This window comes from Tamandua tetradactyla, chromosome 7 (genome assembly GCF_023851605.1).
Source record: "Tamandua tetradactyla isolate mTamTet1 chromosome 7, mTamTet1.pri, whole genome shotgun sequence".
Taxonomy (NCBI): domain Eukaryota; kingdom Metazoa; phylum Chordata; class Mammalia; order Pilosa; family Myrmecophagidae; genus Tamandua; species Tamandua tetradactyla.
Window position 1 is genome coordinate 95,611,038 of NC_135333.1, and position 18,645 is coordinate 95,629,682.

Genomic DNA, 18,645 nt, shown 5'->3' on the forward strand with positions numbered 1-18,645 from the left:
TTCTTCCTTGACAATGTAAAAACCTAAGGCCAGGTCCTAGAGTGGATTTCCAAGTGTTCATGTTCATTTGCATCCATTGCGTTGACCCAGATACACCACAAGAGAGCAGCACACCCCTGGTCAAGTAAAACATAATTGATTGGTGGCCAAACCAAAATAGTTGACTAAATTAATCCAAGACATGCCTAAATTACCACTTAGATAGGGAAGCTGTTGGAAGAGATAAAAGGAGCACAAAGAAATGCAACATTTAAGACTCTGAGTTTCTACAAAAGGGAATCATTCAAGCTAATCAAGCTGCAAAATTGGCAAAAAATTACCCAAATCTGAGAAAATGTATTACATTTGAAAGACTTTTGCTGAATACGCATAATATGGAACATGAGCTATTCAAAAGAATCAGAAATTATCATTCCTATCAAAAGTCAGTAATTAATAAGACATATGCAACAAAGACCACCTTGTAAAAGGATAGTTCAGTAATAATGTTTTCCCTCAAAGCAAGCCTGCTTTATATGGTATTCTACTTTGCATTATAAAAAGCTTTATTTTGTTTACAATGTCTTAAAAAAAAGCGTCAGCTAAGTTTTCATGAATTCCAGTACTCTGGAATTATATAGACAGATTTTGTAATAACAGGATATACGGGATTTAGAACATGTGATACTTAGATACAAGCTTTTTAAATGTAAATTTCAGTAGACTCTCATTGATTCAAGACTGTAAATCCAGAATTTGTGATAATTTAGCTTAATTATTATTTGTGTAACATCGAGAATCATTTGCTATGCAAATACATAGTCTGAACCGTTAGCAAGGGGAACTACCTCAATTATTTAAGAATAATTGCATTTTTAAGTCTAACTCTAATTTAATGTTTGTGCAGAAATTTTTTTTGCAGAAATATAATGTATACATTACAAACCAGCTTTCTGGGTGTTTCTAGTACGGTCAGTCTGGGTCCACTAAGCAGACTGTCCTTTGCTCATTTTAGAGCACCCAGCACATGGTCCCTCTTGGAGGAGATTTTACTCTTAGTTATCCATTAAAGCATAGACTTGTACAAGTTGACACTTTGCTGACCTGGAGTGAGTTATAGTATGTGACTTTGAAATGGTAAAAACAAAGCAAAAGTGGATTCTCCATTAATTCAGGTTGGCTTTCTCTCTCAGTCCCAGTTACTAATCACTACTGCATAATAACCATTCTAAGATTTCTGCTAACGATTCTTGTTTGGAATAAATTAACTCTATTTTCTGAAAACCAGGAAGATGATTTCCTTGTTCAATGTCATTCTGTTAATCTGGAAAAGGTTGTATCACATGCTTTTCTCAATGTACCCATGTGATGGATGATATGCCCATGTGTTCTAACAATAAAGCAGCTATCTGAATATATTCCATTTCATAATAGCAGATGTAAGTGCTAAGCTAAATAACCACCATCCTGTTCAAAGTTCAGAACTTGAAGATCTTTCATTATCCTGATAGACCCTTTATTTTTAGATGTATCCAGTTACTAAGCATGAATGGGCAAGCATGTCATCTTGTACTTGAGAAATCCCGCTACTAATTTTTGTGTTCCTAATTCTAGTAATACTATATTTAATAGAGGGAAAAAAAATCCTGTCTTCTCTATTGGCATCCTTCATTAAAAAAAAAAAAAAAAACGCTTAATGGTGAAGTTTCTGTACGAAGGCACATTCCTCACTAAATCTCTTAAGCATTGCTTTAGGCTTTATACTGTTACTAACACCTTGCTCTGTCGTCTCTTTGTATACATGTCTAATTTATCAGTTTCTTGTAGATTGTCAGCAGCCTGCTGTCTCCGTACCGCCACAGTGCTTACAACTAGCCGAGAGGCAAGACTGCCCGACTGTCAGGTAAATTTAGAACTCATTTCTCTTCCCCACAACTGCATGTCAGAGCCATTGACTCCCAGCTACCCTTTCCAACACCATGAGTCCTTATATGTAATTTTATTTTGAGATGTTTTATTTCAAGAATGGACTATATAAACATATCAGAATACCTGACATAATACATGCCCAATGCAAGACAGCTAGAGTTTATTTTACCAGCTCTATGAGAGTAAATAATTGTATTGGTCCATTATTTCATCACTGTCAAAAATATAAAGCCTAGAATTCTTAGACTATTTGCCCTACTTTTTCTTCCGTTCTCCTTTTGTCCTTAGAATGTATTTCTCAGATAAGCAAATAGGAAGAATATAAAGCATCCCTGCTATCTGTTCCTAGACAACTTTGTGTTTCCATTTCCTGTCCACTCAGTACCCTTATTAAAGTTGAATTTGAAAGATGGAGAAAACCGTGTAATTGACATTTAGAGGGGGAATTATATTATATCATATTATACATGCAATTATATTGACCGTCATGTGTGATTTAACTGAAAATTTTAATCAGTTTTACACGACCCCTGACACTAACTGAAGAGTTTGCTGACAATTTCTATTCCAGATGAAAATAACCTTAAATTTTTATTTACTTAAGTGTAATTGTATTTTTCTTGCTGCGACAGGCATGTATTTTTTCCTGTAGAGTTCTAAATTAGAACTCTTTTTCTTCTCTCTGAGGAAAATGTGATTAAATAGGAGTATATTTCCTAATATAATCCGGTTATTGGATTTACAACACCAGATTTCCTTTTAAAGCATAACTATTTGAAATTTTCCCTTCTCTTGAGAATTTGTATAATTTGCTTATTGCCCTGAATCTGTATATTTATTGCCCAAAATCTGAGTATTTTATTATATACATTTTCCCATCACTACTTTTTCTACTTACCAACAAAAATTATGGTTTGATAGATGAATGGATTTAGCCTCTTAAACATCCATAAGCTTTCACTTCAAGTCCTCAGCCCAGAACCAGAGATCAGCCAGCCGTAAAACAATGTCCCTGCAGGACAGGGAGCAGGTAGCAAAACAGGGAATTGGATCGGGAATGACTTGGTTCACATTCTAGTTTGTCAGTTGTTAGCTGCATGACCTTTGGCAAATAGCTTAACCTGAGTGAACTAGTATCCTTAGATGTAAAATAACCATATTAATAATAACACCTGCATCATTGCATTGTCATGGACTAACTGAGGATAATTTAGTATAGAATCTTAAATATAGAGAGTATTGAATCAATGGGCATTGGTATTATTATCTCCCCCTTGCCGAATTTCTGAAACGGAATTGTTACATCCTTCCACGTCAGAGGGGGAAAGTAAACTTGTTTTTCCTCTGCCTATTTAGAAAAGAGATAAAAAGTGTATAAATGGTAGAACTGAGATATAAAATAAATGTAAACTAAGTTCTTTTCCAATATTTAAAATTGCATATTTCATTTCTTAATATAAGTAGTTGTATAATACAATTCTCTAGAATTCTGATACTATAATATAAACTGGTCCTATAAAATTGAAAATACAGACCCAAATTTTAAAAAACATGCTTTAATGTCATTTAAATAGAATGTTATATGAACATTTGAGCTTCCTAGGCATTTTGGATGGAGGTATATTATACATACTTTCATATTATAAATTATAATAGTTGCCATTTACTGATCAGTAGGTATTGTGCTATATTTCTAATATAATTATAATATTTATAACACACACGAACACAAGAAATTTATGAAGTATGATTATTCCCACACAAGGAGAAAAAGACACAGGAAAGTTAAGCAACTTGCTCAAGGGTCCTAAACTTATGACAAGTACAGACAGAACTTTAACCCAGGTCTAGCCTTTCAGCCTTTGCTCTTATGAGGCTTGGTTGGGACAGGACATGCACACATCCATGCACACATTTTTTTTTATTCATCAAATTTCAAGTATCGGGGAAATTATTAAATCATTGTGTAACTGGGAATTTCTCAATCCTGTTCCTATGTGAGAATTAGCTTGGAGGATTGTTTTTTGTTTTTTGTTTTTTTTTTTTTACATGGGCAGGCACCGGGAATCGAACCCGGGTCCTCTGGCATGGCAGGCAAGCATCCTTGCCTGCTGAGCCAATGTGGCCCGCCCGGATTGTTTTTTTTTTAATAGCAATGTATTGTTATGAGTTTATTTGCAAATTTGAAATGTACATTCTACAAAGGCTAATAAGAATGAAAATTTTCTCATTTTGTTTCTTGAAGGTTTTTAAAAATTTAAATGCCAAAATATGTTAAAGAAATTGATAGGTTGTTTTAAAGATATGCTTAGCCCTCCCTTAGGGCATTCTCTGACTATATTATGTGAGTGATCCTTAAGGTTGAAAGTCAAAGTAATCAGATACAAGAATTCCAGTGGAGGTGATACAAGGCCTATTATCCTGAGCTGTAAGCAACAGCCATATGAACACAAATTATGGGCAGCTTTCCAAATCAATCACAAATTTACCTCCATCATGGCTGAATCTCTGCACAGCATCACAGGATCCCCTTGGGACCTCAGACGTTACTGCTTCCGGTGTGCCACATTGTATAGTCTGGTCTGCTCTGTGTTCTTTCCTTACTTAATGTTTCTGTTGCTCTTCCTCTAGGGAAAGGCTTCTTTTAAGTAGGAGAGACCCAGAGATATTTCCATGTAGATCTGAGGAATAGAAATCAGTAACAGGCCACAGGTGGGCAAGGGCGAGAGCCAGGAGGCTGGAGTGCCACAAGTTCCAAAACACAGCCAAACCCCAACAGTGACTTGGTCTCCTAGGCGGTCGGGCAGCCAGCTGAGTGAGGGCAACATCAAGGTAGTAGAAGGAAGTGCACAATTAAATGGGCCCAAGCCAGTGTCTCCCATTTGTCGTGTCTCAGTCTGCTGTTCCCATCACATCCACCAACAGGATTTTTTTACTTCTGCAAAGGTTCTTTGCTAACATACTAATTCCATTTTATAACAGCAGACAACTGTGATTTCAATTATGATTATACTTACAAATGTCCAAACCCATTTCAGTGAGATTCTAAATGCACAGTGGTTGAGAACATGGGCTCCAAACCTACAGTGCATTCTCTGCGAGGCAGCCCCACTCTCACCCACAGCCTGGAACACGCCCCTCTCCAGCCTCCCCCCCACCCCCTGCCCCATGGTGTTTAATCAATACTGGTTACCTGCATGAGGGAAGAGCTTTGGAGTTAGATTGCTTGAGTTCAAATCCTACCTCTAATACTCACTAGTTATTCAGTCTTTGCAAAGTTACTTTTGCTGGCTAAGATTCTGCTTTTTCTCTTGCAAAATGGGGTTGAGCATAGGTCCTGGGAGGGCTAAATGAGGCCCAGGCATGACCCGCAGTGTACCCTCAGTACCTGTTAGCTGCGATTAGCACCTACCTGCTCCTCAAGACTAAGGTCTGGGGTCTCATTCACAACATCTCTGACGTACTAGGGCAGAGAGTAGCGAAGTCTTCTGTTTTAAGTGTTCTGATTAGGTAAGAAATGGAAAGGCTACAAGGGGAATTCTTAAATCAATTTTATTGAGATATATTCATATAACATATAAGCATCCAAAGTGTGCAATCAGTAGTTCACAGTGTGATTACATAGTTATGCATACATCACCACATCAATTTTAGTGCATTTTCATTCCTCAGGGAGTAAAAAAAAAGAGACAAAATTCACATCACCTTCATTTTTGAAAGAGTTTTATCAGACAAGGTCCTCAAGCTCTGTTCATTTTTTTCCTCTTTTCCTCTCTGCTCCTCAGACTGACTAATTTCAATATTCTTATCTTCTTATTATCTAGTTCTTTATTCTGCCAATCCCAGTCTGCTGTTGCCGGGGAAATTTTAATTTCTCTCCCTGAGGTCTTCAGCTCTGTTTGGTTCCTTTTCATAATTCCCATTAGAAAATTGCTGTTCTCTCTGTGTTCACCTGTCATTTCCCTGATTTCCTTTAGTTTTTTGTCCATGTTTTCCTTTAACTCTTTGAACATATTTAGGACAATTTTATAAGAAGTCTTTGTCTGGTATGTCCCAGATCTGGTCTTCCTCATTGACAGTTTCTAATGCTTTAATTTTCTCCTTTGCTTGGGCAATCAACTCCTGTTTTTTGAACGTTTTGTAACCTTTCATTGAAACCTGGACATTTTGATATTTTAATGTGTTATCACTGGAGTTTAGACTCTGAGGCTGCTGTTCTTAATTGTATCCAATTAAGTGTTAAGACAGAGCTTTCCTGGAATGCCAGGAGCTAACGAAACAAAATACCTTTTCCAGTCTTTGCAGATTGACCTGTGCCAATGCTCTCCTTCAGGGTTTATCCATACAGTGAGTTTAGAGAATAGCTCCAGGCCATAGCACAAAAGCCTCCTTTCTGCTCAAGCTTTCATGGGCTTGCGTGTGTGGCCCTAGGAATTTATAGTTTATAGAGTTCCAAATTTCTCCTCTTCCCTAAGAAACTTTCCTAAGAAACTTTTCTCCAGCACTGCACTGTGAAATCTTAGAGCTAGCAATCCCTTGCCCCAGGCAGCACGACTTGAATGATTTCCCACAGCATTCTGTAGGAGAGCTGTTTTCTATATGTGGGGTAAATTCTGGGACAGTGAGTGTATAAACATGCTCCAGTATGTGCATGAGGGTTACTCTGCTCCCTCTGGATCTGGGACCAGGGATAAGCACGAGTCAAGTTGGTAAGGGGGATGGGGGAAAAGGCCAGTCTAAGTGGTATGAGATTCTGTTGGTTTTAAGTGGCCCTTTCTTGATTCAGCACTTGCCCTGTTCCTACAATCATTTCATTACTGTCTGGAGTTTTTAAAATGATGTGTCTGCCAGTTCTTATTGGCTATTCAGAGTTTCTGTTGAGGGAGCGGAGCTCTTTAGCATCTCACACTGCCATCTTGACTGGGGCAGGCCTTACTGATCAAGGGTTTCTTTGGGGAATGATAAAAATGATTGTGATGATGGTTGCACAATTCCTGAGCCTACGGGGGTGAAGGCAGCCCCGAAGGCACATTAGCCTGAGCGTTCTCCTTGTTTTTCTTCAAGAAGGATTTGGCTTCTTTGCATGCCACATCCACTTCCTTAGTCACCCTGACTTCTTCATCAGCAAAATCAAACACTTTGGTGATTTTAATCTTTTCTATGTCTTTAGGTTCCTCTAGCTCTTCTACTGCAACCAACAATTTACCTGAACTCATCTATTCAGTCTCTTCTTAACTTGTTAACTTGTATACTTTGGAGGCACTTTTGATTTTGGTCCCACATCACTGAAGAAGCTGGCCCAGAGTTTACCTTCCTTTGTCCTTGCATCCTTTGACCCAATGCCTTTTTCCTGCTCTGCATCTTTATCTTTCTTCTCGCTCCTGCTTCCACCAGATTCTGCCTTGGGAATCCTCCTCCTCCTCATCTCCTAATGAGAGGCCACCTTGCTTTCTCTTCCTGGTCAGAATGCTCTGAGACTTCCTTTTCTGCCCTTTGGTTTTTTGTTTTTTCCCTCTTTTTTCTTTCTCTCTGTTCCTCAGACTGATTAATTTCAATATTCTTATCTTCTTCTTATCTGATTCTTTATTCTGCCAGCTCCAATCTGCTCTTCACTGCCCACTTCCTCTTCCTTCACTGATTCATTTACACCATCTTCACTGTACTCTTCACCTGAAAGTACGAACTCTTGGGCCTCCAGTGGAGAAGTCTTGGGAGTTGAATTCCTCCACATCGCTGTTGTCCAACCCCCAGGGGCCCAGCAGCAAAGTGCGGGGGAGAAATCCAAGGGAATACATATATTTTTTATTTATTTTGTATTATCAAACCAAAACAACATCCAAACATGAACATTCTTACCATACAAACATTCCATGCATGGTGTACAATCGCTGGCTCAGAGTATCATCACATAGTAGCTTATTCATCACCATGATCATTTTTTAGAACACTTGCATCCCTCCAGAAAAAAGAAATGAAAAGAAAAAACTCACATATACCATACCCCTTGCCCCTCCCTCTCATCGGCCACTAGTATTTCCATCTACTCAATAGATTTTAACCTTTAGTCCCTCTTTTTTTTCTAGACACCTTACCACTCCCTTTCATTGTTCACTAGTATTTCAATCTACTCAATTTATTTTAACATTTGTTCCCCTTATTTATTTATTTTTAATCCATATTTTTTACTCATCTGTCCATATCATAAATAAAAGAAGCATCACTCTGGGATCTGTCCTGCAACTACGGGTTGAAGAGTGCTTTGAAAACTATTGCTTTTTTCTTTCTTTGCTTTGTATATATGTTATAATATACAATAAAAAAAGTTTAAAAAAAGCATCAGGCACAAGGTTTTCACAATCACATAGTCACATTGCAAAAGCTATATCATTATACAATCATCTTCAAGAAACATGGCTACTGGAATATAGCTCTACAGTTTCTGGCACTTCCCTCTAGCCTCTCTAATACACCTTAAACTAAAAAAGGAGATTTCTTTAAAATGCGTAAGAATAACCTCCAGGATAACCTCTCAACTCTGTTTGAAATCTCTCAGCCACTGCCACTTTATTTTGTCTCAAGAAGATTTCCACAGTCCCTTGATGCTGAGTCCCAGCTCATCCCAGGATTTCTGTCCCACATTGCCAGGGAGGTTTACACCCCTGGGAGTCATGTCCCATGTACAGAGGGGGAGGGTGGTGAGTTTGCTTGCCATGTTGGCTGAGAGAGAGATAGGCCACATCTGAGCAACAAAAGAGGTTCTCTGGGGGTGATTCTTAGGCCTAATTTTAAGAAGGCTTAGCCTATCCTTTGCAGGGTAAGTTTCATTTGAGCAAACCCCAAAATTGAGGGCTTGACCTGTTGATTTAGTTGTTCTCACAGCTTGCAAGAATATCAGGAATTCTCCAAATGGGGAAGTTGAATTCCCCGCCCCCCAGGGAATATTTTAAAGTATAATTTTATTTTGCCTTGCTTTTCTTCCAGAGTCAATTTAGCTCAATGGTAACATGTCCCATTTCCATCTCTTCTGGGATAACTGGATTTAAATTGCTTGGGTCTCCTCATAGAGGATGTACTTTAAACAAAAGCAATCCAGTGAATTACAAATGTTTCTAGTTAACACCCACAGCCTGGTGCAGAGTAGACTGTCACTGTTGCTCATCGCTGTCCACACAAAGAAATGATAAGATGAATATAGAGCTGAAAAGCCTCTCTTTTTACAAGTCATTGGCTTGATGACTGGCTTCTTTCTCACCCACTCAACTCCCAAATGAATTGACGCTAACGCTCTCACTGCCCTTTTCTCTTCTTCCTAGCAGAAATGTTAACACATTCTTTAAGCTTGATAACCATTTCCAACTCCATATGGTAAACTCTGTTAAAACACCCATTTTAAAATGAAGCAGCCAAGGTTTAAGGAGGTAAAATAACTTGTGCAGGACCATGTATCTAGAAAGCAAATGAACCCAGTGATTCCAACATACTTTCTCCCAAAACCCACTATATACCACTGCACTACAGAGATTTTCCCCCCCAATTTTAGTTATGCTGTGAGGAGCAGAGACTTTAAATCCCCTACATTACTCTTTATCGCCTAATTGAAAAGGAACATTCGTTGAATGAGAAACGTGAGAAAATTTGCTAAGACTGTTAGGGTTTTCTGATCAAGTGTTCTCTATTTCTCAATTTCCTTTATTTATTTATTTTTTAATTTTTTTTACATGGGCAGGCACCGGGAATCGAACCCGGGTCCTTGGGCTTGGCAGACAAGCATTCTTACCTGCTGAGCCACCGTGGCCCACCCTCAGTTTCTTAAAAATTGTTTTACAACCTTGTTTTACACTTCTTCCTTCATTTCATCCATATATTCGAGTAACTCTTCAGGTATACCGATTTTGAATGAAACATTCAAAAGAGCATTTTCTCACATTTGGCAATGTAGAGGTTCTCTATTAATTTAAGTAATGAATATAATTTGAATTAAAAAGCCTCGTGTATATTTAAATATACAGAGATGTGTGTATTTTTCTCCCATTCTACACATAGCAGATTCCTTGAAAACAAATCAGGCAGAGTTCTTGCCTGCCATGCCAGAGACTCAGGTTCGATTCCTGGTGCCTGCCCATGCAGAAAAAGAAAAGTGAAAACAAATCAGAAACTTTTCTGAAGAATTATCCATTCTTATATCTTAGTAATAGCATCCCAGGCATACTTTTTACATGATCTACCTAAGGAAAGTAAATGATAAAGATTGATTTACAAGTGGGCTACTCAAGATGTTTAGCAATCAGAACTGAAACTGAATTCATCCTATGCTTTAAGTGATAAAAACCCAAAAAGTAATTTCTTAACCTATAAGCCAAGAATATATTTCTATCACATAATTTATACAATCTGATTATATTTAAGCAAATTTAGAATAGATTATATTTTAAGCAAATTTGATACAGTGTAGTATCAAATATTTATAATCACCCATATTGTGTAAGAAATCTAGAATAACGACAAACATTTTAAATCACCATAAAGGCATAGTGTCAAGGTGCCAGGCCAAATGAGCTGTAACCTGTGTTTAAGCGGTTGCTGTACACTTCATCTTGTCAGGCAAAAATATCTGAATTATACATTCTTTAAAAACTTATTCTTTTCATATTATGCATATATAATAGAAATATCCTTTTTATATACAATGTATATATAAAATGTATATATCTTTTTTTGTATATACCCTATATGACTTGCCATAACTTATGTTGATTAATATGTTTATTTACTAAAAAGAAACCTGTTCTAAATCGCACAGATTTCCAGAAGGAATCTCTCCTAGGTCCTTGGGAAAATATGTCCACTTAAACTAAACTCTGCTGCATTCCTCAGTCCATATAATTCTTTTCGGAAGGTCAAAGACGTATCTTGCGATGCATTGTTTTCCTACTCATTTTGTTGCAGTTCCAGTTCTCCTACATTTTAAAAATAGATAGGAAAATCATTTTAATCTCTGGCTGTCCTAACTAATACAGCGCAGCAGATCTCTTGAAATAAATTTATGACCATTTAAACAAAGAGTTGGGAAAGTAAGGTAACCTTAAGAAGATCAGATATTATGATATTAAGATCGCATATTATGATTTGATATTGTAATTCAAGAGATATACATAGAGGATAATTTCAGTGGGAAAGATAAAAATTATTTAATACCAGTTTTTAATATGACTTCAATGATAATGTTAGGTAAAGAAACTATGTTTAAATAAATAAGGAATAACAGCTATAATTTTAAACCTTGAAGATTTTCTCAAACATCACTCTGGCAGAAATGGATTACATGGTACTGACGTTCATAACATGGGTCAATATTTGTCTAAAACTCTGTAACCCATGTTTAAGCTATTTCTTTACACTTCAGCTTGTCAAGCAAAAATACCTGACTTCCTTTACCAAGAAGAGTCTTGAATTATGCAGTCTTCAGAAACTTATCCTTTCTAGAAAAATAGTGACTTTTTCTGATAAAAGAAATCCCCATAGTGTGATTTCCCTCCTGTTAGTCATGCTTTTTAAAAGGTTTGAACCCCAAATGAGTTTTGAAGTTTAACCTTATGAAATCCACTGATTTTGTTTCCTTGTTCTTCGGTATTAGAGATGGACCCATGGACAAGCCTGAGCATTTCCGTGTTCATTTGAACTAAAGGCTCTCAAGGCGGTGGTTTGGAAGATGGCAATGTACACTTGACTAATGGGAAATGTTTTAAAACTCTTCAGTCATTTTTACCAACTAGGAAAATTTACCCTCCTAGGAAATAAAAATAAATAAATAAATGAAAACAAATTTAAAAAACAAGTAGGGGAAACACTTAGCTCAAATTAGGCTTCTGCAGGCAAATTAATTATCCTGTGGCATCAGAGATCACCAGAGAACTGCAGAATCCTCTACAACTTTATTCTGTCCACGAGCAACATCAGCATTACCAGTAGAGCTTGTTAGAAATGCAGAACCTCAGCTCCTACCCCAGACCTACTGAATCAGAAGCTGTATTTTTCCAAGATCCCAGGGGATTTGTATGCACATTAAGGTTAGGGAACTCTTCTAGCTGACCCACACCTGCTGAGACTGTGCAAAAGCTGAAAAGAGGGACTGCAGGGGTGCATTTTCACTTCTTTTTTTGTGTATTGCTTTGAAAAGCCAAAGCTGTCTTGGCATGCAACATTTCTGTTGATGTTTTTGAAACTTATGTGAAAATAAGTTGTCTAATCCTTACAACTGTGCCTGGCCCCTTGTAAATGTGTTACTTGCTGACATATTTGTTTCTCATTTTCAGTCCTGACATGGCTGTCCCAGATGAGCAGCCACATCCCAGCTCGCAGTGTGCCCCTCTCCACTGTCTCCCCAAGCCTCCTTACCCCTACTCTTCATCTCCCGTGGACGAGCATCTGGGGTGAAAGTTGTGTAGCCACACACAGGACACTGCCCAAGACCCAGCAGGTGTTTTCTTCTTGGTTATTAGATGTACAACTGGATTAACGCCCATCCTTTTGGAAGATGAGAGAAAGCTGAGAAGAACAACACAAAGCACAGACCCCGGTGTGATAAAACATTTTATGGCTTCTCTAAACTGCAATCAGATGGCTACGGTTCAATTAAATAAAAAAGAAAACTGAAACAGGAAACACGCATCTCAGATGGCTGGCTTTACCTCGATAGCAAAAGAGAGACCTAAGACAATGTAAAATACACATATTGTGAAATGATCTTTCCTCAGATTCCAAATTCCAAATCAAAAATATTGATTCCAATATTTTTTGTCATTGATATTTATTTTGTACTTTATTTGCTACATGATTAGTGTCTATAAAAACCGTTTCTGTGAGAGGTAAATTTAATTCACTTATTTTTCAAATAAGCATAAGTTGCTTAATTATGAGTTTTAATTTAGTTCAAAATCTAGAATTGGCCAAACTGAGGTCATTTTTCTTGCACAAAATGATAAATGAGGTGCATTGGAATGTTAACAGTAACTGTATTTTGCTGCTACACTGACATTGTTTTATGCACTTACTTTCTAATCAGTAGCTCATTAACTGCTGTTTTGTTTTTTAAACTAGAGTTCTTCACTGGACAATAAGTAAATCTAAGAAAGAGATGAAGTTATGATTCAGTAATGTTTTCAACTTTTGACCTTTTGACTGCATCTTTAATTTTGTTTTTAACTTGCAGATAAGCAGATGCACTGGTGCTGCCCCTTTGTGTGTGTGCGTATGTGTGTGTGATAACATAAAAGAAGGCTAAATAATTTGAAGGAAAAATTATGTATTTATTTAAGAAACATTTTTTTTTAACTTCTCCCAAATTCAGGGCCCTACTATGAGTCTTTCTTGCTAAAAGCTATCAAGTACAATTGGGGAAATATATAGATAGAAAGATGTAAGGTAGCCTTTGGTTATTTAATTTACCTAGAAAGTGTTCAGATTTTTCTTAAAGTTGTATGTTTTGTTGTTGCTGTTGTCATAAAGAATCTTCCTTGCCAAAAATAATAGATAATAAACCTTAGCTCATTGTCTACTTTTGACAAACACTCAGGTGCCTACAATCATTCTCCTATATTGAGATAATGCACGTTCCTAGTTGATTTACAGATTCTGCTGGGTAACTTCTATGGCTTGATTTAAGGCAGTGGGCTTTCATAGCAAAACATTTTGCACATAATCTGACAAACAAGGAAAACAGCTAACTGAGCCGAAAGGTCTAACTCTCTTGGCCTCCCTATCAAGTGCCGCCCACATAATTGCTCCTAGCCCTGCTTCCTTGTCTTAGTCAGGTAGCCTTAACTTATTTAAAACCAGAAGGTTCTGAACTTTCAGGTAATGACATCTGTAACTTCTCTTCAAACAAAAACAATCCTCACAGTTAAAGAACAATTGACAGTGTAGGGAGCTGACAATGGAGATGAAGTAGGAGCCATTCAGCTTGCTGAGTACAGGGTGGCTTGTTGGTGCGAGTGGCCCAGCAAGGAGAGTGGCAGAAGGGTAATTCAGACAGCGCAGTGTGGGAGCTTCGTCAGTCCTACTCCTCTTAAGCGGTGGTCAGTGCTACCAAAGCGACTGCAGAGTTTCAAATTCCTTATCTGAGTGCTGTTTTTGACAGTGTCATTTGTTATGCAACTTGGAGTAAATAGTTGAAAATCTTCACCAAAATAGTGTAAGTGCAGACAAGGAAATACACTTTTTCTTTCTCATAAATTTTTTTTCCCCATAAAGTCTTAATCACAGCAACCAAACATTCTGCTCTTTTCTACCTGCCTTGCCTTGCTGTACCTAAACATCTTAATTTTATTGCTTTTGTATCTGCCCAGTGACAGCATTAGTGAGATGGCGTGGATTTTATTTGAATTCAATTAAAGGAAGCTATTATTTTTCTCTTTTTTCCCTTTTTTGTTTCTTCTTTGACAAGCTTTGTGTGTTTGGATCTGAGAAGTGAAATAGCTGCTAGGTTGATCTTTAATAAAAACTGTTGTGCCTGAGGGAAAATAATGCCTTTTTGAAAAGTACCTCAAAACATTTTCCTATAATGCCTCATCAGTTTCCTCCTTGGTCCTGGGAATCCGGCAGCAAATATTGTGTGTGTGTAATTGTAGGGCAGTACTGCCTATTGACAATGCTGTATTATATTCTTGTCCACTTACTCTATGACCCAGTGAAAAATTCAGTCATAAGTATGAGATGTTTCTTTCTTCGAATTAAGACAAAGTTTGTTATTAAGTCTACTACATACTAGTTTTATTACTGTTCTTCAGAGAAGGGGAAGTACTTGTTTTTGAACTATTTTATAAAAATATTAACTTAGCAAAAGCTTGCCAAGAAGATATAAAAATTTGGAAATAAATTTCTAATTTTCAGCACAAAATTAGGTGATAGACCCTAAGCAGGAAGAGAGAATACAATGTATTTACACTGTCATCATTTAGCACAGTTTAAATTGAGCCATATCTATATTTATTTATAACATTTAGAATGAGAAAATATGTGTAGGGTTGATACAAATCAATTCCTATAAAGACAGCATCAGAATTCCAAAGAAAATGGGAGGATTAGTATGAACATCAATAAGACTACTTGAAGACAGACTTGGAAAAATAAACTGCAGAAATACAATTAAAATAATGGCTATAATTGCAAACACAATGAGCAAAGATAAAAGATAACTGGCAAGAGCAGTTAGCAACACAGGTAGTTTTTTTAAAGTAAGCACAATAAGGATACTGAACGGAATAGTCAGTATGCAGAAAGGTTTTCCAACTGAGGATTTTTATTAATTAAAAAATAAAATTAAAAGGAGCAATAAATGGCCTTTGGCCTAAAGTGCACGGGACATGCAGGACCCATGGGTTGGTCTTTCTAATTAACTCATGATTCATCAGATCCCTTTCATGTATCCAATTCTGAGTTCCAGTAAGAGGAATTTGGGGAACTTTGAGAAGACAGAAAAGTTATTAAATAATAAGAAAAGACCTATTTAGGAAGATTATACTATATTTAGACTAAAGAAGAGGAGATACAATAGTGTTCTTTAAGTAAAGAGAATTTAACAAATGATAGCTTACCAGCTATAGATATCGTTACTAAGACTAGAGTAAGTAAAATAGTCTTCAGTGTGAGAAATTGATCATTGAAATTGATATCCATAAGGAGATTTGTTTTTAAAACTTGAATTTTATAGGTAGTCTAGTACTGATTAAGTTAAGCAGCAAGATATCCTATGATGATGTATCATAATTCTGAGAGTCCATAATCCTGTGGTTGTTTTATTTTAAATTGAACATACATTAAAGTTGTGCTTGTTAGCCATAAAATATTTTATCCCTTGAAAATAGGATAGCAATCTTAATTCTTCCAAGATTTTGGATAAAAAGAAAATAGGGCTTTTCCTTCCAGCTTTATTTCATATCTTTAAAGTTGTTCCGAATGTAATACTTTAACGATAAAAAATCAGTCTAATAAACAAACATCCTCAGGAATACTTTAAAAATGGAAGGTATGCAATCCCTCAGGAGGGTAAATGCCACTCAAAATTTAGCTTTCTTAAAAGGAACTCCAGTCTACAATGTTGGCTTTTTCCATGCCTTGGAAAATATTCTTGTACAGATTAAGTCCTTCTGTTTTAAACAAAAATGAAACATTGGTCTAATAAATAGGAATGTGGAAATTTCCTGGTATACTATATTAAATAAAATCCTCTACAATTCTCATGTGGAAATTATAAAATATAAAAAGGAATTAAATATATATTCTACTGGGATTAAAAATGTCAAATTTAATGGATAATTTTCATAATCAGTGAGAAGACATAGTCTGTCTCTCTGAAGAGACATCAGAATTTCCTGATGAAAGACAGATGGATTTCCAGTTAAGGGCAACTGTGCTCAGTCAACCCAAATATGCTGCAAATGTATTAATATTGTAGCTCTAAAGTAAAACTAGATTGGAAAGAAACTCTTAGGATAAAATTCACAATTTTAAAACAAAGTTTTAAAAAAAACAAAAGGTTTTGTTTCTTAAAAAACAAAGATTTTTTGTGTGTTTGTAAATTGGAGTGATTTAAAATAACCCTTGTATTTAAGATTGCAAAAAATTTACAAGAAAATGTTTTCAAATAAAGGGAACATTACCATATCAAAAACAAGCAAATAAAAATAAAAGGAACATAATTCTTCAAAAAGCAATTGAACTGGAGTGATGTTAGCATGATCAATGCTGACATTGACAAGAAATATTTTACTTTAAAATCAATTTCTCTCGATATACAAGACAAATCTAGCTCCCAGGCGACCTTTTCCATTGTCTGTAGCAATAGCTCCAGATAAGTTGTGTCTATAAATTAAATCATTTTTATTTAAATTCCAAGTTAACTGCCATAGTCTTATGTACTGCATTTGTAGTCCGATCCTATTATGTTAACACCTGAAATATTTCATCAAGGCATCTCTTTCATCCTTATTACTCAAAGTATAACTGAAAGAGATATTTAAATTAAGGTATGTTCCCCAATTGCAGATTTTCCAGAAATAATATTCTATTTAAGAAAAAGCAGAGCAATTAACTGCCTTTAGTGTAAGGACATGAGTGCATAGAAGTATGCAGTGTAAAAAGTTTGCATGAGATATTTCACATCATGTAAGTTTTCCCATACTCATAATAAGAACACTATAGAAGTATTATTTCTCTTGTGATTGTCTGTCTATTAGGAATGTAAGGAGATTGTTATCTATATCTGGTCTCCTTTCCATATTGAAATGCATGGCTCTAATCCTCAGTGAATTTTTATCTTTTTCCTCTGGAGTTATTTAAAATTTGCCCTATTTAAACTGAAGCCTGGATAAAATGCTGAGCCCGATTATTTCTGTAATTGGAGTTTAAATTGCCATCGAACGCTGGTTGAGAATACTTTTATTTAAATTTTTTTTTTATTCAGAATGATTCTTTGATTATTATGGTTCTCTAGTGAAAACATTAGACGGCTCATGCATCTCAGTGTGAATGTATGAAGCATTTTTAAACAAAGATCAGAGAACTATAAAGTAAAGGGAAATGTCATAGTTTAGTTGACATCATTATTTCAATACAGGTAATGGAGATACAGAATGAATCATTGTGTTGTTTGGGTTCATAGTTTTGATTGTGCACCAAATCTTAGAGGAAATAAATCATTGAAAAATTATTGCCACAAAATGTTTACGCTTAATGGTTTGACTGTTAAGAGTCAATTAACAATTTTTTGAAAACTTTTATGGCATTTTTGTAATCTACTCAATGTTTTTATTTGCATGATTATGCATATGTGATGAACCATACATGATTCTGATACCGTATTTCTTTCCAGTATTAACATTTGTGTAATGTGTCACCAACACTGATTTGTACACTGTATAATGATTGTTGTAATGATTCAGCTATTCCTACATTTAATTGCAATTTTGTTATTATACCTTTTGGGGTTAGATGATGTAAAGTGTTTCCACCTAATGATCATACCATATGAAAACATAACTAAAGACTGATCTAAGAAATTCTTTTGTTGCTAATTATTTTTCAAAATCCAAATTTCAAAGGAAACTTGTTTCAAAGATGTGAACTTGTTTTAAATTCAAAAATTTCTTATGAATTTATTATTGCTTTCCTTTAAAATTTTTTTAAGTTGTAGACAAACCTAAGTGAATGTCTCATGGGAGAATCCATAAGATATGTGCTTGTATTTGTGTAATTTGATCATGCACTCAATGGTTGGAAAAGGCACTCCAGTGCTAAGAAAATAACCAGAAGCCAATGAATGAATTCTTATATCTTGGTTTATGTTACCAACTGAATATGGTGTAATGCATAACTCTTTCCAGTAAATAAACTGGTTATCTTTTGTTCATTTCATCTATGCTACCTTTCTATCAGGTGACCAGTTTTTCTGTATTCATTTTCAGATGTACTTACAAAAATGAAAAGGTATGCAAATTTGGATGTGATTGATATATTTATTCAAAGGGAGCACTTATTTGAACTAAAAACTAAATGCTTTGCTCTGACATTTCTGCACATTCCTATTAACTATCAACTTGCCCATTCTATCCATTTATCATCTCTAACATGTAATCTTTTCTCAAAGGATATTTTGCCGGGAGGATCACTTAGCTGAATCACATTAGAAATGTATCAACATGTCACTGCTGAAGAAAATGCCCTCTCTAAAATAGGAAACAT

The 18,645-nt window shown here is 35.8% G+C and overlaps 1 protein-coding gene and 1 pseudogene across 4 annotated transcripts in view; one reads left to right on the forward strand and one right to left on the reverse strand.

Moving 5' to 3' along the window:
• The window catches only part of BICD1 (BICD cargo adaptor 1), a 280,766-nt gene extending 262,453 nt beyond the window's left edge, over positions 1-18,313 (forward strand). The window contains exons 9-10 of one of the 4 annotated variants that reach the window (XM_077170472.1): positions 1,807-1,882; positions 12,222-18,313. In XM_077170472.1, the coding sequence (XP_077026587.1) occupies positions 1,807-1,882; positions 12,222-12,342 (197 nt within the window). In that variant the 3' untranslated portion in view covers positions 12,343-18,313. The remainder of the gene's footprint in view (positions 1-1,806; positions 1,883-12,221) is intronic. The other 3 variants (XM_077170473.1, XM_077170471.1, XM_077170475.1) reach the window with 3 other exon arrangements.
• Positions 6,825-7,639, reverse strand: LOC143689935 (craniofacial development protein 1 pseudogene; annotated as a pseudogene).
• Positions 18,314-18,645: the final 332 nt, after the last annotated feature.